The sequence below is a fragment of the Ramularia collo-cygni genome (assembly GCF_900074925.1).
Source record: "Ramularia collo-cygni strain URUG2 genome assembly, contig: RCC_scaffold08, whole genome shotgun sequence".
NCBI lineage: Eukaryota > Fungi > Ascomycota > Dothideomycetes > Mycosphaerellales > Mycosphaerellaceae > Ramularia > Ramularia collo-cygni.
This window is the reverse complement of record NW_019716262.1, coordinates 1,188,370-1,216,177: the sequence shown is the minus strand read 5'-3', so window position 1 is coordinate 1,216,177 and position 27,808 is coordinate 1,188,370. Positions and strand designations below refer to the sequence as shown.

Genomic DNA, 27,808 nt, shown 5'->3' with positions numbered 1-27,808 from the left:
TAGCACGTTGAACGTCTGACTGGTAAAGCGATATAGTGCTACAGTTGAACTATAGCGAACAACAGCCGACTCTTACGATTCGATTCCATCAAACAGAGTAACACACGATGCCTCGATTCTAAAAGCATGCTCACACGCCAGAAGGGCGTTAGGCGGTGCAACTCGTTCCTCGAGGATCTTCCCGGGCGGGCCGAAAGATTCGATCTGATTCCACCTCTCGTTTATTTTGATGCTGTGACTTTTGGCCCTCCTCCTCCTCCATCTCAAGCACCTCCGCCGACGCTTTCCAGCTGCCTGCTCGTGTGTCAAGCCTTACTGTGGTGAATTTAACTATTCAACTCAGTCACAAGCGATCAGCCACCTGCCCGCAATCCTCKCCGCCATTGACAAACAGCGACAAGCGCAACAAAGAAAGCCCCATTCGCAAGCAAGCCTCCACACCGCGACTTTGTGTCCATCTTTCAATCTCCGTCGCAGTCTCGTCAATCAGCACCCCACTGCCAAAATGGTTCTTCCAACACAGCTTGCATGTGGGTATACATCTCATCAATAATCCCTCTTATATGACTGACGAATTTATTCTGCAGACCGCACATCCAAGAACATTGGCGTCTTCGGTGCCGCACCCGTGTACGAGAATCTGCCCGCTTTTGTGCGTCCAGAGGGAAACCTACGCTGCTGCGTCTACTCGCCCGATGGCCGGTTCTTTGCCTGGGCATCACCTGAGGCGGTCAGCGTCATTGATGCGGAATCAGGCCATGTGGTCACCACGCTGCCCGCCGAGCACGTCTATGAGCTAGGATTCTCCCCGTTGGGCACGTACATCATCACGTGGCAACGTCCGAGCAAGGACGAGGCTGGAGATGCAGTCAAGAACCTCAAGGTGTGGCGCACGATTGATGACAACGCCGGCGAGCATGGCGAGCGTGCCGTCGTGGGCAAGTTTGTGCAGAAAGCGCAGACTGGCTGGAATCTGCAATACACCTCCGATGAGCAGTACTGCGCGCGCCGTGTCACCAACGAGGTGCAGGTCTACGAGAGCAAGGATCTCGGCACGGTCTGGAACAAGCTGCGCGCCGAGGGAGTCGCTGATTTTGCCCTGTCGCCCGGCAAGACACATTCGCTTGCTGTCTTCATCCCGGAGCTGAAAGGCATGCCGGCGACGGTGAAGATCTTCAATGTGCCGCAATTCAGCACACCTTCCTCGCAGAAGAACTTCTTCAAGGCCGACAAGGTGCAGCTGAAGTGGAATGAACTGGGCACAAGTCTGATTGTGCTCGCTCAAACAGAGGTCGATAAAAGCAACAAGAGTTACTATGGCGAGACCAACATGTACCTGCTCAGCGCGAATGGCGGTTTCGACTCCCGCGTGTCGCTCGATAAGGAGGGACCCATCCACGATGTATCGTGGTCGCCAAACTCGAAAGAGTTCGGCGTGGTCTATGGCTACATGCCCGCGAAGACCACCATTTTCAACACTCGTGCGATCCCACAGCACAGCTTTAACCTTGGCCCTCGCAACACCATCATTTTCTCCCCTCATGGCAGATTCGTCATCGTCGCTGGTTTTGGAAACTTGGCCGGAACCATGGATATCTACGATTTGGAGAAGAACTACGAAAAGGTCTGCACTATTGAAGGAAGTAACACCTCGCTCTGTGAGTGGAGCCCAGACGGCAAGCACATCCTCACTGCCACCACGAGCCCACGTCTGCGTGTTGATAATGGAGTCCGTATCTGGCATGTTGGTGGCAAGCTCCAGTACGTGGAAGACATGCACGAGCTGTATCATGTTGTTTGGCGCCCACAACCGGCCGACAAGCACTCTTTAGATGGTGCACTCACCCCTCCGACACCGCACTCGTCTGCGCTGGAATTTCTTGGTAAGGTCAAGACTCCCTCCAAGCCAGCCGGTGCGTACCGCCCACCTGGCGCTCGCGGTACTGCCACGCCTCTCGCCTTCAAGCGAGAGGATGAAGGTGGTGCAGCCTTTGTGAGAGAAATGATGTCTGGCCAGAGTAACGAGACAAACGGTTTTGGTCCAAGACAGCCACGCCGTCGTGAAGTCCCTGGCGCCGAGCCTGTGGATCCGTCCAAGAGTGCACCAGCAGGTGCTGCGCCTGGAGGGGGTGTCAGCGTCGCCGGTGCCGATGGAGACGAGAACCTCAGCAAAGCTGCGCTCAAGAACAAGAAGAAGCGCGAGGCGAAGAAAGCGAAGGAGGCCGAGGCCAAAGCTGCTGGTCTCAGTGCTCCCGCACTCAACGGTGACGCTCCCAAGTCTAAGAGCCCGGAGCGTAAGGACCGCAACGCCCGCTCGAATGGTCAGCAGCCAGGAAGCAACCAGAACTCCCGTCCACAATCTCGTCGTCGGGACGCTAGTCGTTCTCGTGCAAACGCACCACCAACCATCAACACTTCCACTCCCGCTCCCAAAACGAATGGCACCGCGCCGGTCGAGACGCCGGATCTGTCCGTCACTAGTCCAGGTGCTGGCTCCCCTCACGAGAAGAAAATCCGAAGCTTACTGAAGAAACTGAGGGCCATTGATGATCTCAAAATGCGTCAAGCTGGAGGCGAGAAGTTGGAGGGTACCCAGGTCTTGAAGATTGGCACCGAAGAAGGCGTCAGAGCTGATCTGGCAAAGTGCGGTTATGCTGGCGATGAGATGTGAATGCGCTCGTGGCAGGCGAGGTAGATGTTACCGTAGTGCATAAGCAAAGAAGTTCAAAATGTTGATCGTGATGGCAACTTGTTCAGAAGATTGTAGCTGACATTATCGTGATTGAAGATGTGTTAATAAGAAGCGCTGCTCTAAACTATGCTCTATCAATGTGAGTTGTCGCTACAGAATCGTTGAGATGCTTCCCTCAGATCCCCTGAAATTACATAGCGAGGCAACTCCTTGGCCGCACAGCGAGCTGTGAGTATCCATAGGCAGTCCAGGTGGTAAAGCGGTATTAATGCGATTCCACATGATGCCCCCACAAAATAGATCTAGAAATGTGAAAAATGACATTCCTGCCTTCCACGCTCTTCCACGCTTGCTCGATCATTCTTGATATATCACAGTCATCTGGTGGGAGTCTAGCTGGCATTTCCTTTGTAATTCCTGGTATCGACGCTACTTCCGGCTAAAAAAACCGCAATAAATCAAAAAAAAACAAGAAGCTGACATCTCTCTCTCTCTCTCTCTCTACAGGACATCGTTGAAGCTAACATATTACCCAAGCGTGGGCGAGAATTCCCAGACCTCCCTCCTCGTCTTTCCCCGTCCGAATTCCTCTCCTCCTCCCCGATCAGCAGCCAACCACAACGTCGGGGAGAGAGGAGCCTGCACGCTATCGACTTCTACGTGTACAGTCTTCATGACGCTCATTTCTGAATGGGCTTGCTGATGCACGGCTTCTGGAGATCGCGGGCGACTTTGAAAGGAGGTGAGGAGCGAGGTGCTGTCTCGCTTACTTGTGGACTTGCTGCTGATTGCGCTGTGGTTTCCTATTTGWGGTGCGCTGGGTGAGGAGTGTTGATGGGAGACGCTGCCGCCGCCGCCGCCGCCGATTGTTAGGATGGGATTGAAGCCAGGTCCTTGGCTGGCTTTAGAGGAGGCGTTTGTGGAGAAGCAGGCTAGGAATTTGGGTGGGAGGTGTCGGAAGACTGGACGGAGAAAAGGAAGGCAGGATGTTATGATCTGAGATGGGGCGATGTTAGCTATCATGGTGATGGTGATGGGTTGCTCGGTGATGACGGACCCCGACATTGAGCTCCATTGAACCGCGAACGGTGAACTTGGTTGTGTCGCCATCTCCGTTTACTATTCGAGGGATTTGCTGGAGTCGAAGGATGGAAAGTACAGTTGTTATCAGTCCAAGGGCGAACACAATGATTAGTCCGGTCTTAGTGGCACGATCGAGACGCAATCTGCGGATCAGCGGGATTGGGAGAAGGAATATTGTGACGTCCAGGACGACGACGGTTGCGCCGAGTGCATAATTGACAGCAGAGAAAGGAAGGCAATATCCTTCAATGGAAAAGTCGAATATGCGAGACAGCTAGGATTGTTGTAAGTCGGAGTTCCAGATACAACGGTGCAGCTTTTGCTTACTGGCTGGCATGCAAACATAAACATGAGGACAAAAACCAGATGGGCCGCAGAGGAGAAGCTTGCGACTCCGATGATGAAGTGACGATATTTGGTATCGAGACTCCCTCGTGTCATTCGTAAGTATGAGATGCAGAGGGCAAGCTTGAAGCCTGCAAGTGCAAAGAGATAGAACTGTCCATTAGTGTTAGCAGGAAGTGATGGTGAATGAGGACATTTTCTTGACATACAGGCCACGCAGCATAGTTAGCCACCAAGTACTCTCGCGTGTATTCTGCTGGCCGCATGGCCCATGGAAGTCCCAGGCCAAATCTCGTCTCTAATGAATTATCAGCAAAACTCATTGCTACATGACGTTTTCTCTGCGTCACCCACGAACGATGCCAGATGTTGTATAGGCAGTGCTGAATATCTTTGAATTGACTTTTGTTAGCGTTTACACCTTTTCTTAAACACAAGCACTATCCATACCATTGTACCTAATGTGACCCAGTCTTCGCTGTGCAGCTTCCTCCATCTGATCCAGAAGCGCAGCGCAACTGCGATGATGGCCACCAGAGTCGGGATCAACATTGTGACTAACACATCTCGCCATTTGGAGTGGCTGCGAATGTCCGGCGACGCTCCAGCAACCCACGCCATCTCGAGCGTTCTTGTGTCAATAACATACACGCCAGTGTCGAGGACAATGTTTGTCGCACAGAGCCACGCCGGCTGGCTGAATGAGCATGGCGATGACCCTTTACGCCGATGGAAGCGTTCGACAAAGTGTGGTGCAGAGTGAAACCGAAATGAAAGTAACCAGGCGCGTGGATTTGTGGTCCGCAGGAGATCCGCATCCGCGCTGCCGCTCTGCTCTTCAAGATCTTAGGTTTTGGCATCTGGGCCCATTCAAGTTTCCGCTGCAGCGCCTGAAGCGAGTGGCGATCTTTGATAGTCATGGCTCAGGCATTACTACTGCAGATGCGATCGCGATGACTCTTGGCGCAGGGGGCTGACGTCGTGACTGAGTCGGCTGGWCGAAGGAGAGTTCAGTATACTCGGACCAAATTGAGCTATGATCGCTGGTTCTTGGCGAATACCGTTCTGTAACGGAATAGTCAGATGGCTCTTCGGAACGTCTGCATCGATTAACGACCTCATTCTTCCGACATGACATTCCAGCATGCATCTACCAGCTATGGTTGCGAGAGAACGGAACCAGATGAGAGTGTCGAAATGAGGGCACACAGGACGACCGCCTCAAGGCGCCTTTCATGCAACCGTTTCAGCGGCTTGTAAGAGTCCACCCTTCGACAATGTCTGCGTGTATTGCCCACAATCAGACGACTTGCTCATCCGGTGGTATGACAACGACTACGGTCAAGCCACCACGTGTCTTCGTATCGAGGCGAGTGATGTACGCCTATCTGTTGCTGATGCTTAGAGAAAGCATTTGGCAGCCATCGGCAAGGCGCGCCAATAATAGAAAGCTAGCCATCTCAATAACATATCTCGCAAAGACGTAGATATGCCTTTGACAAGGTGAAGTCGGGTTCAATTCTTCCACCCAGAAGTGTGGTCTCGTCGGTAGGTGGTTGTCGTATTGCGGCAGCTCCTAAAAAGAAACACCCGCCGTCGGGTGTCCACGTCGGCAACGTCGCCTAATTTGCGCATGGCCATTCAGCCGGAGAGGGTCTGGATCATTCCTCTGGCTTTCCCAAAGCAGTTCATCCGTCTCACGCCAGCATGACACGTCAAACCCCACCTCCCCACCATGGAGCTCAACAGCAATTGCTGGATAAATTGTTCGCGCGGTGGATAAAAGTTCCCACATCCTGGGGTAGTATTGAGCCTCGCGCCGCTCCCTCCAAGGTAACATGCCGACTCCGGCGGTACCAACAGCAGTTTCTGCGTGAGTTTCTTAAAGTCCCGTCTGTCATCTGTTTCCTTCCAAGGATACGCGTTTTCTCTGCTACTACTATCCCTGTTGCAAAATGTCTCCCGCTGCCACCATTCAGTCTACTACCACGCCCTCCAAAGCCTCCAAGGGCAACATCGGAGTCTACACCAACCCGGCACACGATCTGTGGATAGCAGATGCTCTACCCACAAAAGAAGAAGTAGAGAATGGCGAAAGCTTGCAGCCTGGCGAGGTGACCATCGCGATCAAGAGCACAGGAATCTGCGGGTAAACCACCTCTTCCTCCTCAAAACTACAAAATTTCCAGACATCTGACCTTCAATCCTCGACCTACAGATCCGACGTCCACTTCTGGCACGCAGGATGCATAGGTCCCATGATCGTAGATGGCGACCACATCCTCGGCCACGAATCCGCCGGAATAGTCGTCGCCAAACATCCTTCTGTCCAGACCCACGAAATCGGCGACCGAGTAGCCATAGAACCCAACATCATCTGCAACGAATGCGAACCCTGCTTGACGGGAAAGTACAATGGATGCGTGGATGTACAGTTCCGCTCCACTCCTCCGATTCCAGGTCTTCTACGCCGCTATGTCAACCACCCGGCAGTTTGGTGCCATAAGATTGGCGAGATGAGCTACGAGGACGGTGCATTGTTGGAGCCGCTCTCCGTAGCTCTGGCGGGAATGCAGAGGGCGAACATTACACTTGGTGATAGCGTCATGGTCTGTGGTGCTGGACCCATCGGGTTGGTCACTTTGGCTTGCGTGAAAGCCGCTGGAGCGGAACCGATCGTCATTACGGATATCGACGAAGGACGTCTGGCGTTCGCCAAAGAGTTTTGCCCAAGTGTACGAACTCACAAGGTCGACTTTGGCGACTCGCCGGAGCAATTCGCTGAAAAGGTCGTAAAGCTGGCGGATGGAGTGGAGCCTGCGGTGGTGATGGAGTGCACTGGTGTTGAATCTTCCATCTCTGGCGCGATTCATGCCGCGAAGTTTGGTGGAAAGGTCTTTGTCATTGGCGTTGGCCGACCGGAGATCAAGATTCCTTTCATGAGATTGAGCACGCGGGAGGTGGATCTGCAGTTTCAGTACCGATATGCAAACACTTGGCCAAGAGCGATCAGACTATTGCAAGGTGGAGTCCTCGATCTTAAGAAGCTGGTCACACACAGATTCAAGCTGGAAGAGGCGATTGAGGCTTTCAAGGTCGCGGCAGATGCTAAACAGGGTGGTATCAAAGTCATGATACAGAGCATGGATGAAGGAGAGAAGTAGAGGAATCATAAAGCGAATCAGGTATAGCATATTATCGATGGTGATACATTTCAAACTCATATCTCATCATAGTAATGCCATCACATCATGCAATTGACCCACGCCATCTCCCTACGGCTGCAAGTCAAACTCCCCCCGAAGAAAACAGACCCAAGCCGCCCCTTCTCCTTCCCCTTTCGCCCTCAGCGGCACACAATGCACGACCTGATCCTCTCCCTTCCACCCAACCGCCACAGTAAATTTCTTCCTCCCTATAGCTCTTCTAGCAACATGTCCCACAATTCCCTCCTGGAAAGCCCTCGCCGTCTGCGTGAATCCCGGTCCATCTTTACCTCCATACCAATCATTATACAGCCTCTGCGAAACCCACGGCATACGCATATTACTCGGCATTCCATTGTCATGAAACTTTGTCGGGACAATGATTAGGAAATCCACATGTTGATCTTTGATCCTCTCGAGTTCTGACATTAGAGCYAAGGTTCTCATCGCGCAGTTTTCGGGTTTGAGCGTGGCAAAGGCTTGAACTGCGGTGTCGATCAAATGGACGGAATCTGCAGTATTCTGCATCTCATCCGCGAGAGCACACCAGTCGATGCTGTTGGTGTCTTCTGACGAGGAAACTGGAGGTGGCTTCTGAATAATGATATCGTCATAGGTCATTCCTGTTGCTTCGGCGAGTTCTGTGAGAGCTGCTTTGGCGAAGAGATCTGTGACATCGACGTCTGCGGCGAGGAGGTATGCTCGTTTGCTGGTCTTTCGATCTACGACTTGGTTGGCGGCTTGGAGCATGACTTTACAGTTGTCGTTGAAGGGTGATGCAGGTTCGATGCGTAGTGTGCACTCCACATCTGTGCCATAAGGCAGATTTAGAAACGTGCAGGAGCCGATACCAACTACCTGCGAGCCTTGGCGGTAGTCTCCTGAGGTGTATCGGACTGGGGAGCCGTGGATCCTGGAATCTAATAACGCGATGCCTCCGAATGGGACTGGCGGTGATGGCAGTGGTCTTTTTGCATACGGATGATCCTGAGGATGGCGACTGCGATGATCTGCGAGATAATTCCCATTGGGCCGAGAGTGTGTCGTCGAGACAGTATTCGATGCGGTAAGAGAGGTCAAGCTGGCGGAGAAGGTCGACTCGTCTTCTGGTATGTCGTCGGAGTTCCACCACTGCTTCCGCACATGCCGCTGAATGAGCTGTGACTTCGCAAGGGCTATGATGAGTTGATCGTGTTGGCCTGGCGTGATGCTGAGCTTCTCCCTCTTCACCTCATCACGCAACGAAGGCGTTGAATCACTTCCAAAGAAGATCGCGCTGGGAGGCCTGGACATTGACGCTTTGGGCGTCAAGCACTCGTCTTCTGCCTTCTCCGGCGGGAGTTCTGGGCTAGCTACAGGGCTCGAAAGAAAGATCTGAGATCGAGTGTAGTCTGTTGGGGTGAAGTAGATGTCAAATTGATGCGAGTCCCTCCTCCCGCGTTTGGAGAAGCTGCTGGTATTCCGTGTATGTCCTCGATGTGAGTCCGTATCAACAGTGAGATCTGCCATCTTTGATATTGCGGTGACATTGCCTTCTGGTAATGCGTATTGTACATCAGATCGCTTAGCATCGTGCTGGATACTATCCCAGGAGTCGTTGCTTATGGTAGAATTCTCGCTTTCACTTCCTGAGGGTGGTGAGTACCGAACGGGCATAAGTAACTCTCCATGCTGCAATTGATCTGCTGGTTGGGAGCGGTTGCTATTATGAGTCGAATCGACGTTTTGGTTGCCCGTGACGATCGAGGGAACGCTGAAAGCAACTGGCGATGTACTTCGGTGTCGCCCGATGGTAGTAGAGAAACGCACACTCTTCCGTTTCGTGCCAGAAGTACGCTTAAGCAAACTGTTCTCCCGACTCGCGAAATCCATGGCTTGTATGCGTTCAAGTTCTAATTCGGCTTTTTGTGCCTTTGTTGGCTTTGCACTTTGCAGTCCGGCGGTCGAAAGATCTCTATGCTCATCATCCATGGTGTCGCAGGTCTCAGCCCCTTCGTGCAGCTCGTGTTATTTCTTTGTTGATTCTGCCAGCAGTGTCTTGGTTCGCCGCCGCGAATCAGAGGTTATACAACAACGTTCGCAGGAAGATTGCCATAAAATTAGTCGTTGAGAAATTTGACCACAACCACTTGGAAAATCAAAACGGGGAATAAGACTGAGAGGGAAGGACTGTACACGTTCATGAGGTCTGTTGATTCTTTATCGAGTCCRTTTGGCCTATGATGCAGATTGACAAAGAGAATCGAGACATACAAGGCAAAGAATTGCATCCGACTCAAAGCGGAGAGACAAAGGAGGCGCCTATGAACCCCACCGGGACAAGGAGTGTTTGAATCTTCGGGTCCTTCGAGCTTGAACGCTGTATGATATTCTGCGTCGGGCTCATCTCTCCCTACGGGTCGCATAGTGTCTGTCTTGTGTCCCATGATGCATCATTTCGTCGCTTGCTGTATAATGTCTCTTGCGCCGGTCCCAAAGGCTGCAGAATGCGAGATATGCCGCTGAAAGGCCAGGATCTAGCTAAGTGAATGTCAAAGTGTTGAGTAGTCAAACTGTTGGGCATCCCATCCAGCACCTCAAGAGTTGGCAAAGAGGTACTCCACAGCACTTTGCACGCTGCCACCACTTCTCCTCAACGCCTGCACATTGCGGTCGAAGTCGTAGAAACCCATCTCGTTGAGCTGCCGCAGCTGCTCCTCGTAGCGCTCCTCAGGCGGTCTAGTATCTGCAGGTGCTTGAGGCGCAGCTTGGCCACCGAAACCACCCATGCCACCGAACATCGCCGGGTTGAAGCCACCTGCGCCACCCTCGCCACCCTCACCACCTCCGAAAGTTTGCATCATCTGTCGCATCATCTCGGGATTTTGCATGAGCTGCTGTGTCATAGCATTGAGTGTATTCTGCTGTCCTCCCGTCTGAGCCTGGTTGCCGAATAAGCCGCCTAATGGGTTCTGTGCACCTGCAGCCCCTGCACCGGCCGCACCACCTGCGCCTGCACCTCCAAATAGAGCCGCAAATGGGTTGGCTGGGTTTGCAGTCGGGTTCGAACCTGGTGCTGATGCTGTCTCATTCTGCGTACCCGCATCTGGCGCGGGGGTGGTGTCTGTCTGGCCAGGCATAGGAAAGGCACTGGCACCGCCTCCTGCTCCACCACCCATCTGCTCCTGCATTCTCATCTGCATGCGGATCATTTCTGGGTTGAACATGAGTCTTCTCATTTCGGGGTTCTCAATGGCCGCGCGTGCCGCAGGATTGTCTCTGATCATCGGGTTGTTACGAAGGTGGTCGAGCACTGCCGGGTTGTTCATCGCTTCGTTCATCTGTTGTGCAAAGTTTGGATCCTCGAGCAAACGAAGCATCTGGTTGGCATCCGGCGGTGCGCCCATGCCACCGTCCGCGCCGAACATATCAGCACCGGGCAGTCCATGGAAACCAGCATATCGAGCGCCAGTAAGATGTGCGAGAGGGTTGCCGGCACCTGAGCCAGCTGCGATGTTGGTAGGTACGTTTGAGGCGGGCTGACCAGCGCCAGATGGCACAGATGCTGCGCCGCCTTGATTCGCCGGGTTTTGTCGCTGATTGCTCTCTGCGCCCTTGACCAGATGTACGGTGTTGCCATCTTTGATCTTACAGCTTCCAACCGTGTCAGCATCCTTGAGCACGCGGCCACTGTAGATCAAGCGTTGCCGCTCAGGTGGTAGGTCGGCGTATTCGGATGTGGCCAATTTCTGCTTCAGGTCGCCAACTTTCGACGACAGCGGCACAGTGATGATGTATTTGGCATCTGCTGAGGACTTGACATTGAATGTGATTTGCTGTTCGCTCTCTTCGCCAGTAGCGTTACTGTCGGCCATGGTGAGTGGTGTGGGGTGTGTTGAGTGAGGGGTGCAAGCGTTGCAAGCAGGTCGCGGAGTGTTGTTGAGCTAGAACCTGGAAAGTTCTGTTAGTTCGGCCGAGATGAATGTAACTGTGTTATCGACCGGAACAGATGTTGTTAGAAGGGTGGTTGTGGAGGAAACGGCAAGTCTGGTTTGCTGCTGGCGGACTGGAACGTCAAAGAAGCTCATCGATCCAAACTTAGCTTGGATGACATTGTCACGGGTGCTTGCCGCCGGAGGACCCTTGGAAACAGGCCGATGTCCGTTTGTTCATCATCACGTGCACCTCCACATGGTCTGCCTCGGCTGGCTCCAGGTTGTTGTTGCCGTTGCCGACCTTCGGGTCAGCATGTATTGGAGATGTAAAAGGTAGGCTACAAACATTCTAGACTTCAATCTTCCTCTCCTTCATTCAGAAACATCATCAAAATGCGCGCCATACAAGTCAAGGAATACGTCAGCGGTCCTCGCGACCTCAAAGTTGTTGACATCCCGGACCCAACACCCTCGGACGATCAATACACAATCGCCGTACGGGCTTGTGCCGCCAACTTCTTCGACCTGCTCCAAATCCGCGGGAAGTACCAACACCAGCCCCCTCTTCCCTGGGTATCAGGAGCGGAGTTCAGTGGTGTAGTCCTCGCAACACCAAAGTCCTCCAAACGACCAAAGTTCAATGTCGGCGATAACGTCTTCGGCTCTGCTCAGGGCGGTTATGCCTACAAAGTGTGTGCTCACGAGAGCCAATTACAGCCTATGCCTTCGGGATGGAGCTTCGCAGATGCTGCAGGATTGTTTGTGACGATGCCAACATCCTATGCTTCTCTCGTGACCCGAGCGAACATCAAAAAGGGAGACTGGGTCCTGGTGCACGCCGCTGCGGGAGGGGTTGGTCTAGCTGCTGTGCAGATTGCAAAGGCGTTTGGAGCGACTGTTATTGCCACCGCGGGAACACAACACAAACTCGATGTTGCAAAGAGCTTCGGAGCGGACTATGGCGTTGACTACAGGGATGAGTCCTGGCCACAGAAGGTGTTGGAACTCACACCAAAGAAGCGCGGTGTGGACATTGTCTACGATCCGGTCGGTCTAATTGAGAAGAGTACAAAGTGCATTGCTTGGAACGGACGTTTGCTCGTCATTGGTTTCGCAGGTGGCCCGATTGAGAAGGTCGCTACGAACCGAATCTTGCTCAAGAACATTGCAGTCATGGGTCTGCATTGGGGAGCTTACGCAAAGTTCGAACCAGAGACCATTCCGAAGACTTGGGAGGCTCTGCTGGCGATGATGGAGAAGAAGAGCATCCGTGCAACCAACTATACCGACAAGGTCTACAAGGGGCTGGAATCCGTTCCAGCGGCACTTGAGGCATTAGGTGGGAGAGAGACTTGGGGCAAGGTCGTTATTGACTTGCCGGAAGCCAAGGAAAGCAAGCTATAGGTTAGAAGTAGCTGTGAATGAAGACTGAGGTTGCGGCCACACGTTCTTAGTTGTTCCGCTATATCGATACGTCCACGACATGCTTTGCACATCTCGCGTGATGCTTGAGCATCTTGTCATCCTCCAGCACCTCGCTTCAATCGCTTGAATGACACAACGCTATCAATACACTGCCGTTACTGGGTATCATCATGACTCGTTCTCCGAGCCTCGTATCCGCTTCTGTTGTTTGTTGCGAAATCGCACAGCCTTATTCACACAAGCACCCGTTGTCTTCAAATCGGAAGATCTCCTGTAGTCCAATCGTGTCCTCGGTACAGCCAAAGACGATCGTCGCGACTTTGCGTCGCTGCTGTCGTATCCCTCATCGCATGCCAATCCCCCATCCCCCTCGATGCTCAGAGCATGAGAATCAGCAGATGCCGTTACTGAACACTGCTCTTTACTCTCCACCATCTTCGACACCAACGATGCAATGTCTTTGTGATGTGAAGTGCTGCACAGCAACCTTGCGCTGGCCTGTCTCTGCGTCCGCGAATGTGATCGTTGTTGTAGTTGTGGGAGAGTCCGTGATCGTGTTGCGGTAGTGTAAATAGCATCTTCTGTGGGTATTTGCCAGCCAGCGTCGTCGTCCGAATTCGCATATGAATCGCATGCATCATAACATATTTGGGCTTCTCTCCGTATCATCTTCGAATTGGCGAAACACGCAGCCAGGTCGGTTACGGAATATGTCGGAGGAGGAAATGGCCCTGTTGGCGAACATGGTGAGACAGATCTCGAAGTGTCTCGGGTTGTAGAGGATGTGTTGTTGGAGTCGACAGACGGCGAACGCGCAACGTCAAAGGTAAAGGCCTCGTCAAACATGGTTGAACAATGTCTGTGGGATGTGCCCGTGGTTGGAAGGATTGGAATTTGGAAATTGGCTTCTTCGCGGAGGAATAAATCTATCAATCAGGCCGGCATGGAGAAGATATGGGGAGGAACCATCTGGGCACTCAGACACAAGGCGGGCCGACAGGCCGTTAAACAGAGCGAGCGTCGTTGGTTTTCCGGCGGCAAGCAGGAGTCGTTGGGCGCGAGTCAAGGAGATATCCTTACCCACCCGTAGGGCTGACGGCACAGAACGCCGTTTCCCTCCACAAGTCCTGGTGGAGCGGCCTGTTCCGGTTCCAGACGCAAGCCTCAGCGGTACCAGGCTGATAGGTAGCAACGAGATGACGCCGAGACTGGGGGAGGAATGTGGCCCTGGCGTTTACAAGGCAGACTCTTCGCCCTGGCAGATCGGATGCAACATTAGAGTGTAAGCCGTGTCCCGTAGCATCGTGCAGTACATACTGCCTTCGGTATCGTTTTATGAACGAACACAGCTCGATCCAGTCTCCAAGCCAGTGACGCTGGTGTGCTTGGCTCAACACCATCCGCCACTAGATGGCTGTTGTTACAGCAAATCAGCGACGGAGGCTAGCCCCGCTCTGCACTATAGCCGCTGCATCGTGGCGCTTGTAGAGCGGTAGTTCTTCTAGAAGGTCTTGGGCTGGACCAACTCGACCACTTGTCCCGATACTGGCCGAGTAGCACGCCGTCGCCCACATTACATCCTAGTAGCAGTCTGGAGTCTGAGTAGTAGTATCGACAGGCATTTCCAAAATGCTCCCAGGAGTCAGGGCTCAGGAGATGTGGCGAGCGGATGGTACTTTACTACCTGGCATTCGCAATCTGAACGAGACGGATTGAAGGTGCTGGATCTGGTCCGGCTTACCTTATGCGAATCTCTCCGAGAATAATGGAAGCGTCGATCGATCAAATGACTCGCGCTGGTTCGAAATTGAGGGACTTTGGTGTAAGCTCCGTCACTTCACGCTACTGAATTTCTTCTTCACGCTTACAATCAACCTGCCAGGTGGTCACAGACGCAATGACGAGGAATATCAGAGTGAGCTTTTATTTCTTTCACTGGGCCATAGTGGGCGTTATCGTTGATAGTTGTGTGCAAGGAGCAGCGACAGAGCTTTCCAGGTTGGCCTCGTTCGGCAAGTCGGAAAAAAGATCTGCCAATTCTCTGGATGGCGCTGCTTTTCGACGAGCATCATGCTCGCTGCTGGGGCCGGTTGAGCCTGGGTTCATGACACGTCTGAGCCAATACGGAGGCGTTCATTGCATTTGAGGGTTGATATTCTGGTCAGCATCTGCATCGCTGTTGATTCACAAGCTACCAAAAGTGACAGGTACTTCGCTGCAAGTTGTTGTGCATTTCATTGGATGTTTGTCGTGAGCTGCGCTGATTATTGTACTCGGTCTGCATGGAAGGACCCGACTCTTCATTTCATTTTGTACACCCCTTATGAGCAGCGCCATTTCAGGGAAGTCTAACTGCTGTAACTTCCGCTCCAGGCGGAGTTTATCGTGTCCCTTACCAGAGTGTTGGGCGTAATCTCCATATGAACGACCATTGCGGCTCCACCGATAGGAAGTTGAGACAGGAGCACCATCTCCAAGTCACATGCGTAGTCAGCGCACCAATAGAGGATCAATGATGAAAGCACATCCAAAGACCGCACCGAAATTGCCTTGAGCCTTGGACGGATACGCCGGGCCACGGTGTAGACGATGCAGATGGTTGAATGTGGAAACATGCCTGCCGCTCCGACATCTGCAATAGCTCTCCAATTGTGAAAGACACAGATGTACGGCAGCACCCCAGATGACAGGTTTGAAGATGACGACGCTTACCAGAAATGTCGCCTTGACGTCGAAGAAAGTGTAAGTCTTTCTAAAGAGAAGTTGAAAAGGGCATATTGTCAATGAGTAAGCGGGTCCATACAGGTATGGCCGGAGAGTGACTCAAACTCGTCAGTTGTGGCGGACATCGCTTTACACATGATACCTCTGTTCAAAGCGACAATGGACGTAATCGAAGGTCCCGAGATCAATACCAGCACGGTCCAATTCAACTTTTCCTCCTTCTCCTGAACCTTCCATGACCTCCATCATAGCGATGCTGTCTCTTTGCTGAGCTCTGGACTTTTCCTCGCTAACATTGATTGGATTGGAGGAAACATGGGAGGTGGTAGCCGTCGAATATTTCACACGACATTGCTGAAAGGCCATCTAGTTGGAGGTAGGAAATGTGATGCGCCAGAACGGGGAATCACTAAAGCATTGAATACAGACCATAGCGTGGAAAGGCAGAAAATTTCCAGATTTTCCAGACTTGTGCTTGCCTACCTTGAGATGGACCTTGCCTACTAAAAGTCTCCAAGAAAAGGTCATTGAGCAGTATAACGTCGCGAAGCAGTGTAGAAAGAAGCCATGACAACGATATGTCCTGAACCACTCCGGCAAGCCGTCAGATTGCTACTCCTGATGGAATGGCACAGGTTGCATCGAGTCCAATAACACACGATGCTCTATGAACCACAACCATCAGCGACCGATGCGGTGAGAGGTTGGAACGGCAGACGGCAAAAAGAGTCCATTAGAGTCGTCTTGGTCCTCAGCAGCCGTTAGCGTCCGCGTATCTCGGTCCAATGGCTGCAACTCCCAATGCGCGTTCTCCAACGACATTGCTGTCGACGATATCGCGTCCTCATCAGCATGACTTCGTTGGTGCGGCCCACGACATCTCGCGCGCTGCATCTGCGCATCCTGCCACGCCCGTCAAATCTGGGCGAATCGCGCGAGATCCTGCGCTTGCTCTCGCAATTTGGGGAGATTGAATATTTCAAGAACCTCAAATACGATGCCCTGTCGGCGCCCAACACATCATTGGTGATATTCAAGGAGGAAAGTGCGGCGGCAGCATGTGCTCACAAAAGTCCCATCCGGTTTCGAATGGGTAAGGCGCCTGTCGGCGAACAGAACTCACCTCCGCCTCCGCCTCCTGCTYCTGCTCCTCTCCGTGCTTCCACCACGTCCGATAGCACGCCGCGAGGCCCGTCCGGAGCACCTTTTGGTGGGATCCAAAGCCGAGCCATGTCCACCAATGCAGATGCCCTCCCATCTCCTCCTCAACGGCCGACGCAGACGCCCTTTCAGCCTCCGCCGCTGCCAATCTTGGAATCGCGAATCTATCAGATCGAGTCCAATTATGCGCGAGCCCATTTCCGTGATCAGATCAATGTAGGTCACTATCATGGAAATTTCGCGCTGGACACCAAGGCTATCCCGCAGAAGGAGCTGATGAAGACGGTGCCCATTCCTGGGTTGAGCTGTGTGAATTGGAGGCGCGAGGATCGTGTGTGGAGGACTGTGCGCAAGGAAAGAGAACGCGAWGCAACTGGTCCCCAGAGGAGGAAGACGTTGAAGGAGATCTATGAGGAGGGCGCGACTTTGTGAATGCTCCTGCTGCACAATGTACGCCAGGTCCATTCCTGATCTCTACTCTTCCCCCTCCGGTCAGTTTCTTGACACTCGAAAACACCCCACGGCGTCATTCTAGCAGCTTCGTATCAATCATTGCGCTCGACTCAGCACCGCATTGATCTTGTCAGCTTTACTCTCTAGCATATGGTCAGCTTTACCCGCTACTACCTCTGGTAAACACCACATTCAATCACTCTGGCTGGTGTCTCGACGAAGATTAGCATCGCTTTCCATCCCATACCCGAACCATCGCGGAACCGTCACTCGCTCGAAGCAATCGCCTATTTGAAGGACATTGTCAGGCCATAGAACACGTGGATTGCCTCGTCGAGCGCGGAACCACCAGCATTTTCGCTCACAGCATCCTTCCGGGACGGCTACTGACGGGCACGATGACTTCACATCCGTTGGAGGTCACCACCAATCTGATAGACGTGGATTCTTGGACCCCGTTCCCATACGTGGAACGACACCCGTGCCCATGGCCATGCCAGCGAGATCATAACAAACCTTCGAAAAAGCCCCCGGTCGCCCGCTCTCTCCAATACCGAGAGCACAGCGCCTGGCAACTCGCTCAGTTAGCCATCAAGTCTTTTGACGGCTCACATCCCTTACGGCACGCCCAGCGTGCAGCCATAGCCCGTTGGAACGCGCTGAATCTCACATCTCAACTCCAACCCGATACTCGCGCTCTTCCCGGCCTTGCAGAGATCTTCAACGATCTATTTTTCTTGGGTCAGCTTCCTCCTACGGCCATGTCCGTCGGATGGGGCAGATACCCCGGTCTACTTGGCTGGACCGCCCCGAGCATAGGGCCCGCGGACCTCGAGCGGGTTTGGTTGAATTGGGCGTCTCTGTATCTGCGATACTCAACATATGCTACCAGTGACACACTTTTACATAAGATGGCACATGCTTTTCTCCATCGGTATTCTCGGCCAGATGGCAGGACCTCTGTCTCGATGGAGCCGGATGTCAATATGGGTTTTACGGGACATGGAAGGGCCTAGCAGCTCCTTGTGAAAGCTATCGAGGACAACATGATGAGATTATTGGGTTTCTGGAGGGCATTGGGGAGAGTGGGGGGGCTCAAGGCGGAAAAGAAACACGGAACTCTACGTCCTTGTCAACGGGACGTGGAGCTGCTCTATTCGGGCATCGAGTGGGGCGAACTTCTCGAGGAAAGAAGCGATGACTGGGCTGTAGGGCTTCGGATCGCGAAGAAACATCGACGCCGGGGCCGGAGATCTTCTTCGCGGTGGTAGAAAGAAAAGCCGGTGTTTGACTTGAGACGTTGAGCAAGTGGGAGCCTGCAGGTGGAAGCTGCACTATGCACTCGTGATGAGGAATTTGGGAGAGGCAGCACGGAGCTAAGCATAGCGGCTGTTACTTTCATTGATTTGGGTTCAGCTCCTTAGCTCACTACAGTGTCTTTTCGCATTCGAGTTTCCCAGGCCTACAAAACCCTCTTAAGCGTCCTGCCATTCGTGCGTTGAAGGCAAATTAAATATCCAAGGTAGGCGCAAAGTCAGAGCTGTCGATATGAGAGGATCATCAAAAAACCCGCGCCCTTAACTGCCCWCTCCGTTAACTAACGAGGTACTCTGCTAGTAATAAATGTTCTAGCAGCTCTAGAATCGTTACTCCTACGGAGAGTAAGGCCTAAAGACGTTATAAAGACGACCAGAAGTGTCTTGTCTCGATAAAAAAATCCTTATATCGACAGCTCCGCGCAAAGTTGCTTCACAAATGCGCCTTTGGAATTCATGAACAACTTCCGCTTCAGGGAGACGGTGTACGTTCTGTCCTCACCTATCCAAACATGACAATCCTTTCATATGCTTGCGCGTTGCGCGTGTATTCCCTCGAGACATTCAACTTTCAAGCAAGTCTATATCTGTTGAGCCGTGTATATATATGCAGTCATTCAACATGTCAATCATGCACCCCGTGATCCATTCCTCCTCCATGCGCCATCGCTACCCACAACGCCCTTCCATGCCCTGTAAACTACCTTCCACGACTCCCAAAGTTTCTTCCAAAGAACCTTAACCCACGACAAAAATCTCCATAAAGCATACTTATCAAGACAACTCCATGCCTTCATCATCTCCATCTCCATCCGCCTCAGTCTCGCCATCCTCTCCGTCAACGGTAGTCCCGCTAAGACTTCCCAGTCGACCTCTCTTCCGTCCATTTCCCCACAAAACACCCATGCCACTCCCAAGTCGCGCACCTCCAAGTCCTCCTACAGCTTCCAACTCATCACCACCCACAACTCTGCCCTCGGCATCAACCCCCTCGCAAAGTTCCAGCATAGCGGACCTCTTAAGTCTCCTGAAGCCATCTGTGCGAACAATACGACCCCAATGTGTCATACAGAAGCTCGCGGCTCGACGCTTAAGCCAGTCTTCTTGAGCCGTGTTGGCACGATCGAAGATTAGTGCTGCGTGCTGGACGTCCAAGTCACGGACCAGACGATTCACACACAGATGGCGGAGACGTGGCATATCGTAGATGTTGCTCATGACCAGCATATTGGCGACATCTTCGAGGGTCGGTCCACTGACTGAATTGCTCTCCGCGGGCGGGCTAGAGATTGAATCCGTGTAGAGGTAGTAGAGAAATGCTTTCACGGCTGGATACGGCTCCGGGATGTGCATTCTCCGGGTGTGGAACTCCGACATTTGGGCGTTGTAGAGGCGTTGAAAGTGCGGCCACCGTGCGCTGAGGATCAAACGATGGACGTGGATTGGTGTGGAGGTGTTACTGCTTTCAGCGCTGGCCGCGGCTCCCAAGATTGAGGAGTCGTCGTCCCCTGACAGTGACTCCAGATCGTAAGAGTCATCTCTCAAAGCCGTGACGGTAAAATCAGTGCCTGAGCCGCTCTCCGGTGGCTGGTTGAAAGTCCTTGCCAAGTCCGCACCGATCGCAGATAGATGCGACGTAGCATGTGTGTCAGATGTGGGCACCTTTTGCTCGTTGCGGGCTTCTTGGCTCATCTTATTACCCAAAAGGCCAAACTTTCGCATATCAATAGGTAGCACATCTGAAAGGTATTCCTCCGTCTCGCCAGTGGCACTGCGCACGTCTCTTGGACATCCCAATAGCCATGCATGGGTCCCATCTTGATTTAGGCAGCAGTAATGCCACCTGTATGTTGGGCTGAAGAGGTCCTTACCATCGGCTAATTTCTGCCAGCGGAGATTATCCAAGTCAAGGGCGGAGAGAGATGTTTCCAGCGGCATGTTGGTCGCGGGAGTGACAAAGTCGAGCATGCAACCCGAGCTAAAGACGTGGAAATGTGTGCCAACATTCTGCATGGGAAGGTTGGGAGAGGATATGAACTTGACGCTGCTGATCGCACCAGGGGCCACTGGAGGTGCACGTTGTATCTGTGTCGCCGRGTTGGACTGCACACTCGTATTTGCCGAGTAGACATTTGTGCTGAGCGAGGGCGAAGGCGCAGTATATGACATGGCATATCGCTCACTCATTGGTCTTGCGTCTTCGGAACCAGCGATACCATATGAAGGGCCGGCTTCGAAAGCAGGCGATCCTCTGAAGTCCAGCCACCAAATCTCGCTCGTGCGGTCCATGTCCTCGCCCATGCCACCGCTCACCCAAATCTTGCCTCCCCAAACCCAGCTGGAATGATCGAAGCGCGGTACAAAGCGCCATGTCCGGCTCCACGTCCACGTCTTGAGATCTAGATAACAGATGTCGTCTAGGACGCCATTGTCGGTTCCGCTCATGCCACCGCACACGAACAGCTTGTCGTCGTAGATCACAGCGGAGTGTCTAGCTCGGCCTCTTGGGATTGGTCCATTGATATCTGGCTGTGTCCAATGTGCCGTCTTAATGTCGAATATGACCACGTCGGACAAGTGAATGCGATGCTCATTCTCCCCGCCATAAACCAGCAGTTTCTCGCCCTGCCACAGACATGAAGTGTGGCCCATCCGCACGCCAGGAATATCGCCATAGTTATCCACCAAGCTCCACTGGCGTGCAGAGAGGTTCAATTTCAAAACATGGTTGTAGACTTCGTCGGTGTACTGGTCGAAGCCTCCGAAAGCGTAGATCAGATCGTTGCCGACATAAGTGACGGAAGCGTTCACCAAACACGCTGGTCGCTGGCCAACCGTTGTGATTATCTTGGGCATGTAAGCCTCTGCTGTCCGCCGCCGGCTGTTCTTTCGCGGAGAGCCGGACATGACATATGTGTTATTTGAAGAGGTGGAGAAGCGAGGGTTGCTCGAGGTCGCAGCCATGGTCGTTACGGGAGGGTGGGAGGAGTGAGCTGGAGGCCGATAGGTGGGGGTACCGTCCATGTACCGGATGGGAGTTTCAATTGGTATCACGGCTGATGCATCGATGTGGTGAGGGTGATCTTCATGTTCTTGCGATGCGCTGCACCGCGGTTCCACTTTCTCGGGTTCAGATGATGCAGATCGGAAGCGAGAGGGATCGTCCCGACGTCGGTCGTGGTTGCCTCCCCAACCAGCGGACTGTTTTCTCATGTAAATACTGATCCGCTCGGCCACCACTTCTTCTGTACCTACACACACACAAAAGTCACAATACTCTCTGCTGCTCTCACCAGCAACGCTTTCGAAGCTATTCAGCTTCCTCCATCAACGGCATACTGCAAATATCTGCGATCATACTAACCGGATCCCTTCACTGGGCCATCTACAGCAAAATCGACACCAACCATCCACAGCGGATATGGCAACTGCTTCAGTATTAACTCCTGTCAAACAACGCCGTGATGGCATCTTCTCCACGCGCCTCGCCGGTGGCCGTGCTCCCCTCACTCCCTCACCACAGACACCCAAGACCAGTGTCGTGCAAGAGGTGGGCGAGAGCATCCACCACGGCAACGTCAACCTGATCTCCCGCTTCTCGCGCTCCGTCAGCAAGACCAACGTGCGCGACTCGCCAAAGTCCAACATTGCCGCACGTCACCCACTGTCACCACGCCGTCTCGATCAGCAGACAAGCGACTACACACTTGGCTGCTCCGGCACCCGACCTGGCACCGCAAACGCAACCTCCGCAAAGAACACACCATCTCGCCGGATTGCAACACGCTCGGGCTCGACGCACCGCACTCCCAAGCGAAGCCAGGGAAAGATCAACTACACTGCCGCTGATCGCTTCATCCCCAACCGGGACGCCAGCGAGGCCATCTCCACCTCCGGTGCCGTCGTCAAACTTGATGGCGAGCGCACACCCGGCCGCCGTCCAAAGTCCAGCGCCTCCCACGATGGTAGCAGCTTCGACTTCGGCCGTCTTCAATCTACTTCTGATGCCACTGCATCCCTCTCCCTCGATGGCCTGTCCTTGAACGACAACGAGGACGACGARATCAAGACCAAGCAGAGCCCCAACACCATTGCCTACCAGCAGTCGGTCGCGGAAGCCTGTGGTGTCAGCATGAAGCAGAGAATCCTCGCTTTCAAGCCCGCAGCACCTGAGTCATCTCGCCCTATCGACCTCCGCTCTCAGTACAACCGTCCTCTCAAGCCTGTCGCAGCATCAGCATCCCAGTCTCGCCGCCGTGTCCTCACAGCTCCAGAGCGCGTGCTCGATGCCCCTGGTCTTGTCGACGACTACTACCTCAACCTCCTCGACTGGTCCTCTGGCAACCAGGTGGCCATTGGTCTTGAACGCAACGTTTATGTCTGGTCAGCCGAGTCCGGTTCAGTCGCCAGTCTACTTGAATGCCCTGCAGACACGTACATCTCTTCTGTTAAGTGGAGCGGTGATGGTGCTTATGTTGCGGCCGGTCTTGGAACCGGTGAGGTCCAAATCTGGGACGTCGAGGATGGCACCAAGCTTCGTTCAATGTACGGCCACGACACCCGCGTTAGTGCCATGGGTTGGAACAAGCACATTCTGTCCACCGGCGCACGCTCTGGTCTCGTGTACAACCACGATGTTCGTATTGCCCAGCACAAAGTCGCCGAGCTTGTCTCCCACACCTCCGAAGTTTGCGGTCTTGAGTGGCGCGCCGATGGTGCCCAGCTTGCTACTGGCGGTAACGACAACCTCGTCACCATCTGGGACGCTCGCTCGCTCAACGCCCCCAAGTTCCAGAAGACCAACCATCACGCTGCAGTCAAGGCCATCGCGTGGTGCCCATGGCAATCGAACCTTCTCGCTACTGGTGGCGGATCCCATGACAGACACATCCACTTTTGGAACACGACCTCGGGTGCTCGCGTGAACAGCATCGACACTGGCAGCCAGGTTACCTCGCTTCGCTGGTCGATGGGATACAAGGAGATTGTATCTTCCTCTGGATTCCCTGACAACAGCCTGTCTATCTGGAGCTACCCAACCTTGGTCAAGAACATTGAGATCCCTGCTCATGAGTCCCGCGTTCTTCACTCGGCTCTCTCACCCGACGGTCAAATGCTCGCTACCGCAGCGGCTGATGAGTCGCTCAAGTTTTGGAAGGTCTTCGAGAAGAAGGCTGGCTCTGCAAACCTCGTTGCCGGCGGCAGCTCCTCTGCCAAGGCAAGCCTCACCAAGGCCACGACCATTCGATAAGTGACACGACATGTTGGCGTTCTCGATCTCCCTGCATGCTTAGTGTTTCCCGTAGCTTATGAGGGGTGATGATGGATTGAATGGATCACAGGATGGTTACGACGAACCTTTGAGTCTACAGCGAGCGTTTCATGATAAAGGTTTTCATGCAGGTTGCGAGGGATAGGGATCTCGTTTTCACTCTCATTGGGATTGAGACATTTACGTATGATTCAGTCTAATCGAATTACACTCACACTCGTTTGATTGAACATTCAGTGCTCTTAGGTGTCGTCGTGAGGACGTTGTTGCCGAAACTAGATCGGTCAAATACGAGCCTAAAGTGCATGTCGTGACTGAGTCAGGCAAAGTACGAGAGGGAACACATGAAGTGGATCGAGCCCTGTCATCGCATTACCAACCCAGATTATAGGGAACTCTCCATGGCGGCTACTGGCCCCACTGATCTGTATGTATGCTCCACGCTCGATCATCGCATAGCATGTCAACCGGAGAACCTGGAGGTGGGTCACTGAAGCGAGATCGACTTGTCGTGTTGATGGACTTGGAGATCGAAGACGAAAAGGATGGTTCGATGAACTCAACAACCCGTATTATAAAACCTGTTAATACAATGTCAATAGGCTCTCTGCTGGGGACGTCCTTCAAGAATAGAAGCACATCCAGCCACAAGGTCCACTACAGCTTTCGTTGGCTACGGGAGCTTCTTGGTTTAAAGCTAGAAACGTGKTGGCAGAAACCTTGCACACAAGGCTTTWCGGCAGATTGTTGCCGCGCGCGCTTTTGAAACGCTTGTAACGCTTGGTTTCTGGTTCAACCGCGCGAGCAGTTTTGTTGGTCTTCTTGGACGAGAGTCGATCTTGTCGACAACTGGACCATGTCACCTTTGCAAAGTTCAGCATCAGTGTTAGGAATACGACGTGCCTGCGAAGCTGTCCAAAGTCAGAGGTCGGGGAGCTCTGGGAGCTCGAATACGAGTTTCTGCAATGAATCTCCCCCGCCGTAGCGGACCACGAGGCTTACGCGTGGCTGCATGACAAGTACCATACCATTTTGCAAAGGGTCTTGAGGAGACGTTCGCCTAAAGCCAGTATTGGCCGTACTCCGGATGACGTTCCTGGCGTTTTTGAAAATATGCTTTGACATGTGAGAGCAAGCAAGCAAGCCGTCTCGTGGGTTTCCTTGAGCCGCCATGTAGCGTTCTCGCACGCTACATCGTGCTTCCGTACCAAKTTGTACCAAAGCTTGAAAGGCGCAACCGTGCAAAGCCTTTTCCTGGAATTCGAATTTATCGTGAAGCGAGCATTGCGTCGCTCAGGTTTCACATGCATCCCCCGTCGGATACCGGATTGTGCCATGCATGCATGCTAGAGGAACAGATCCACGGGATGGCAGCTCTCGTGTGGGCTACTAGCTTCATGCTTGCGTTTCACATCGGATCGCGTCAAGACATGCGCGCTGTCACGGCTGCGGTGTTTGGCGGGATGCAGCCCAACGGAAGGCTACTTCGTGCGTGCTTTGGCGGTAACAGGTCCTGCGAAGGGCGTCGAGTCGGGGCGCTGAAAAGGGCCTTTCTTAAGCCTGTCGGGATGTCCACTTGGGTGAGAATAGCATGGCTGCAGCCTTCTGGCGGTTTGTGGTCATTAGTCGCTGACCATTTGTCGCGGCTGAATGATCGTGTTGCCGTCTTGAAGCGAGAATCCGATGGTACCGAGATCGTCCGTCACCCAAGACGGCCCAAAAAGCCATTGTAGTGATCATGAACAGCAGTGGTATGGCGCCGTACGACGTGCAGTAGTGGGATGCATAAACAATTGACGGGAGCCGTGTCATCATGGCTCGTGTTGAGGCACCGCACGGTGTAAGGTAGCATCTCGGCCTTGAAAAAGGCCATGTGTCCCGATATGGTTAGAGCATGTTTCTATATTTACTCTCGGCATCAACATCACCTCTTGGGTCAACGAAAGAATCATGCCGTGCCAGTGTGCAATGTGCACAGAGAAAGGGGATCAAGGCAACGAAAGACATATTCTCGGGTCATTGATGGGATTTTTGGGGTATCGCCTGCGAGCCAGCCGCCCTGTGTGGGAATATCGGGCGCCTGGAGTTGCCGCCGTCACCCCTTCACGGGTTTACGATCAACACGAGGCGAGTGGCCATTAGGCTCCGCGGCAATACCACCTCCAACCATCTCTCGCTAGCCCCTTGAGCTAAGGAGGTTTCTTTACCGCGACTCGTACCTATTCTGCGGACATGCACTCCTGTCACTGGAGCAGTGATGTCTTGGAATAGGAATCTCGTACTGGGGTACCAGGCATCTTACTGCTATGCAGACTAGGCTAACCAGTCAGCATTCGCTCGCTTCAACTAAACTTAGAGAACTGCTACGAAGGCTCTGAGTATATGAGAACTCTCTTCTACCCACTTCAGATACCTTTCCATCTCATCAACAATTCACTAATCTCAACAACCAATCCAACAGGCCTCACTCGCTCAGGTCCTGCTCAGCATCGTTTCTTTTGCTTATTGCAGAGACTTTCTTTCAAACAATCGTTAAACCCCGATCGATACAAAGGACAAGATGCTTTACAAGCTCACCCTCGTTGCCCTGGCTGGCGCCGTCAACGCCATCCCTCAGGCGTATGACTATGGCACCCCCAACAGCCCGCCATCTTACCAATCCACAACCGGCGCGAGCTCCTCCTCTGCGGCTCCCACATACCTGGGTTCTTCTTCTACTCCTCCAAAGTATTCGAGCTCGGCATCCGCTCCACCCCACTATTCGAGCGCTTCTTCTTCATCTGCTGCTTCACACACCACTGGCACTCCTGTATCTGACTGCGCAAAGGCCTGTAATGATGCCTACAACACTTGCCGTACTGCCCCAGATGCGAACATGGCATTCTGTGCATCTCAGCTTGCTAGCTGTGTTAACTACAATCCCTTCACGGGATCGTTCGTCAGTCCCACTGCATGCTCAGCCGCTAGCACCACTTCGACACAATCGGCGAGCACAACTTCAGCGCCAGTCTACTCTACTACTAGCTACGCTTGCAACCCAGCGCACTCCTACCCAGGTTCTTCCAGCTGTGTTTCCACTTCCGGAAGCTTGACGCTTGTTGGGCCGACCTCGTATGAGCACAAGACCACCGTCACCTCCTCGCTCACGACCTACTGCCCTGAGCCTACTACTTTGACTCACGGCGGGAAGACTTACACAGTCACCAAGGCCACGACTCTCACCATCCCTCAAACTGAGGTCAAGACGATCCCAGCGCCTGCACCTTCTACCGACGCCCACCCAGCGCCTGCGCCATCGACCTACGTCCACCCAGCTCCTGCGCCCTCCTCAAGCTGCCCAGTCTGCCCAAAGGCTGACTGCCCTGCCCCCGTGACGACTACTGTGTATGTGACTGTCCCTGCTGGACCAGTCCCAACGAGCGAAGCTCCAAAGGAGTCGTCTCCCGCGACCCATCCATCAGCTCCAGTGGGATCCGCTCCCGCAACATACCCTTCAGGTCCCAAGGAGTCGTCTCCCGCGACCCATCCATCAGCTCCAGTGGGATCCGCTCCCGCAACATATCCTTCAGGTCCCAAGGAATCGTCTCCCGTGACCCATCCATCAGCCCCAGTGGGATCCGCTCCCGCAACATACCCTTCAGGTCCTAAGGAATCTCACCCAGCTACCGGCTCCGGGGACAGCTGCGCAAAGGCCTGCAACGATGCCTACAACGTCTGTCGCACTAGCCCAGATGCGAACATGTCTTTCTGTGCATCTCAGCTCGCTTCATGCGTCAACTACAACCCCTTCACAGAGGGAGGTAGCTTTATGACACCCACTGCATGCTCTAGCTCGTCTGCTGCTCACACCACATCACCATCCACAGTCCCAGTGGTCCAAACTACTTACACGACTGAGTGCGATGTCACAACCAAAGTCACCTCCAGCGGAGCCACTTTGACAAAGACATACAAGAGCCACACGACTGTCACAACTGATGTAACAAAGACGTTGACCAAGTCTCTCCCTCCATACCCCACAGGTCCTTCATCCAAGCCCACGAATGGCCCGACAGCTCCTCTCCCATCGAAGTACACTTCTTCGTCTTCGTCTGCCTCAAAGCCAATTGAGCACAGCAGCACGAGCACCTCGGTTTCTCCACCAGTCTACTCATCGAGCAGCTCTACTTCCGCACCGGTTCACCCAACAACTACCTCCGTCACCCCTCCAGTATACG

The 27,808-nt window shown here is 53.3% G+C and overlaps 13 protein-coding genes; 8 read left to right on the top strand and 5 right to left on the bottom strand.

The window, feature by feature from the left end:
- Positions 1-505: 505 nt before the first annotated feature.
- Positions 506-2,671, top strand: RCC_05997 (probable eukaryotic translation initiation factor subunit eIF2A, putative; the record flags this gene model as incomplete). XM_023771261.1 has 2 exons in its annotated part: positions 506-530; positions 588-2,671. The coding sequence occupies 2 exons, from the start codon at positions 506-508 to the stop codon at positions 2,669-2,671; spliced, it is 2,109 nt and encodes a 702-aa protein (XP_023627029.1).
- Positions 2,672-3,220: 549 nt separating this feature from the next.
- RCC_05996 (uncharacterized protein) lies at positions 3,221-4,672 on the bottom strand (the record flags this gene model as incomplete). XM_023771260.1 has 6 exons in its annotated part: positions 3,221-3,688; positions 3,750-4,049; positions 4,103-4,273; positions 4,330-4,418; positions 4,475-4,511; positions 4,571-4,672. 6 exons carry the CDS (start codon positions 4,670-4,672, stop codon positions 3,221-3,223), a joined length of 1,167 nt encoding a protein of 388 aa, XP_023627028.1.
- Positions 4,673-6,075: 1,403 nt separating this feature from the next.
- Positions 6,076-7,284, top strand: RCC_05995 (probable L-arabinitol 4-dehydrogenase; the record flags this gene model as incomplete). XM_023771259.1 has 2 exons in its annotated part: positions 6,076-6,269; positions 6,339-7,284. The coding sequence occupies 2 exons, from the start codon at positions 6,076-6,078 to the stop codon at positions 7,282-7,284; spliced, it is 1,140 nt and encodes a 379-aa protein (XP_023627027.1).
- A 111-nt stretch (positions 7,285-7,395) lies between these two features.
- On the bottom strand, positions 7,396-9,297 carry RCC_05994 (uncharacterized protein; the record flags this gene model as incomplete). The annotated part of the gene is made up of 1 exon (XM_023771258.1): positions 7,396-9,297. One exon carries the CDS (start codon positions 9,295-9,297, stop codon positions 7,396-7,398), a length of 1,902 nt encoding a protein of 633 aa, XP_023627026.1.
- A 605-nt stretch (positions 9,298-9,902) lies between these two features.
- On the bottom strand, positions 9,903-11,180 carry RCC_05993 (related to ubiquitin-like protein; the record flags this gene model as incomplete). The annotated part of the gene is made up of 1 exon (XM_023771257.1): positions 9,903-11,180. One exon carries the CDS (start codon positions 11,178-11,180, stop codon positions 9,903-9,905), a length of 1,278 nt encoding a protein of 425 aa, XP_023627025.1.
- Positions 11,181-11,633: 453 nt separating this feature from the next.
- RCC_05992 (related to quinone reductase) lies at positions 11,634-12,644 on the top strand (the record flags this gene model as incomplete). Its single annotated transcript, XM_023771256.1, has 1 exon — positions 11,634-12,644. The coding sequence occupies one exon, from the start codon at positions 11,634-11,636 to the stop codon at positions 12,642-12,644; it is 1,011 nt and encodes a 336-aa protein (XP_023627024.1).
- Positions 12,645-12,833: 189 nt separating this feature from the next.
- RCC_05991 (uncharacterized protein) lies at positions 12,834-13,511 on the bottom strand (the record flags this gene model as incomplete). The annotated part of the gene is made up of 1 exon (XM_023771255.1): positions 12,834-13,511. One exon carries the CDS (start codon positions 13,509-13,511, stop codon positions 12,834-12,836), a length of 678 nt encoding a protein of 225 aa, XP_023627023.1.
- A 2,730-nt stretch (positions 13,512-16,241) lies between these two features.
- On the top strand, positions 16,242-16,982 carry RCC_05990 (uncharacterized protein; the record flags this gene model as incomplete). Its single annotated transcript, XM_023771254.1, has 1 exon — positions 16,242-16,982. One exon carries the CDS (start codon positions 16,242-16,244, stop codon positions 16,980-16,982), a length of 741 nt encoding a protein of 246 aa, XP_023627022.1.
- A 419-nt stretch (positions 16,983-17,401) lies between these two features.
- Positions 17,402-18,019, top strand: RCC_05989 (uncharacterized protein; the record flags this gene model as incomplete). Its single annotated transcript, XM_023771253.1, has 1 exon — positions 17,402-18,019. The coding sequence occupies one exon, from the start codon at positions 17,402-17,404 to the stop codon at positions 18,017-18,019; it is 618 nt and encodes a 205-aa protein (XP_023627021.1).
- Positions 18,020-19,093: 1,074 nt separating this feature from the next.
- RCC_05988 (related to ral2 protein) lies at positions 19,094-21,283 on the bottom strand (the record flags this gene model as incomplete). Its single annotated transcript, XM_023771252.1, has 1 exon — positions 19,094-21,283. The coding sequence occupies one exon, from the start codon at positions 21,281-21,283 to the stop codon at positions 19,094-19,096; it is 2,190 nt and encodes a 729-aa protein (XP_023627020.1).
- Positions 21,284-21,740: 457 nt separating this feature from the next.
- On the top strand, positions 21,741-23,570 carry RCC_05987 (related to cell cycle protein p55cdc; the record flags this gene model as incomplete). The annotated part of the gene is made up of 1 exon (XM_023771251.1): positions 21,741-23,570. The coding sequence occupies one exon, from the start codon at positions 21,741-21,743 to the stop codon at positions 23,568-23,570; it is 1,830 nt and encodes a 609-aa protein (XP_023627019.1).
- Positions 23,571-24,895: 1,325 nt separating this feature from the next.
- RCC_05986 (uncharacterized protein) lies at positions 24,896-25,324 on the top strand (the record flags this gene model as incomplete). Its single annotated transcript, XM_023771250.1, has 1 exon — positions 24,896-25,324. The coding sequence occupies one exon, from the start codon at positions 24,896-24,898 to the stop codon at positions 25,322-25,324; it is 429 nt and encodes a 142-aa protein (XP_023627018.1).
- An 827-nt stretch (positions 25,325-26,151) lies between these two features.
- Positions 26,152-27,808, top strand: part of RCC_05985 (uncharacterized protein) — a gene marked incomplete at both ends in the record, with an annotated part of 2,214 nt that continues 557 nt past the window's right edge. The window contains one exon of the mRNA XM_023771249.1: positions 26,152-27,808. This exon is cut by the window's right edge and continues 557 nt beyond it. Coding sequence (XP_023627017.1) covers positions 26,152-27,808 — 1,657 coding nt within the window.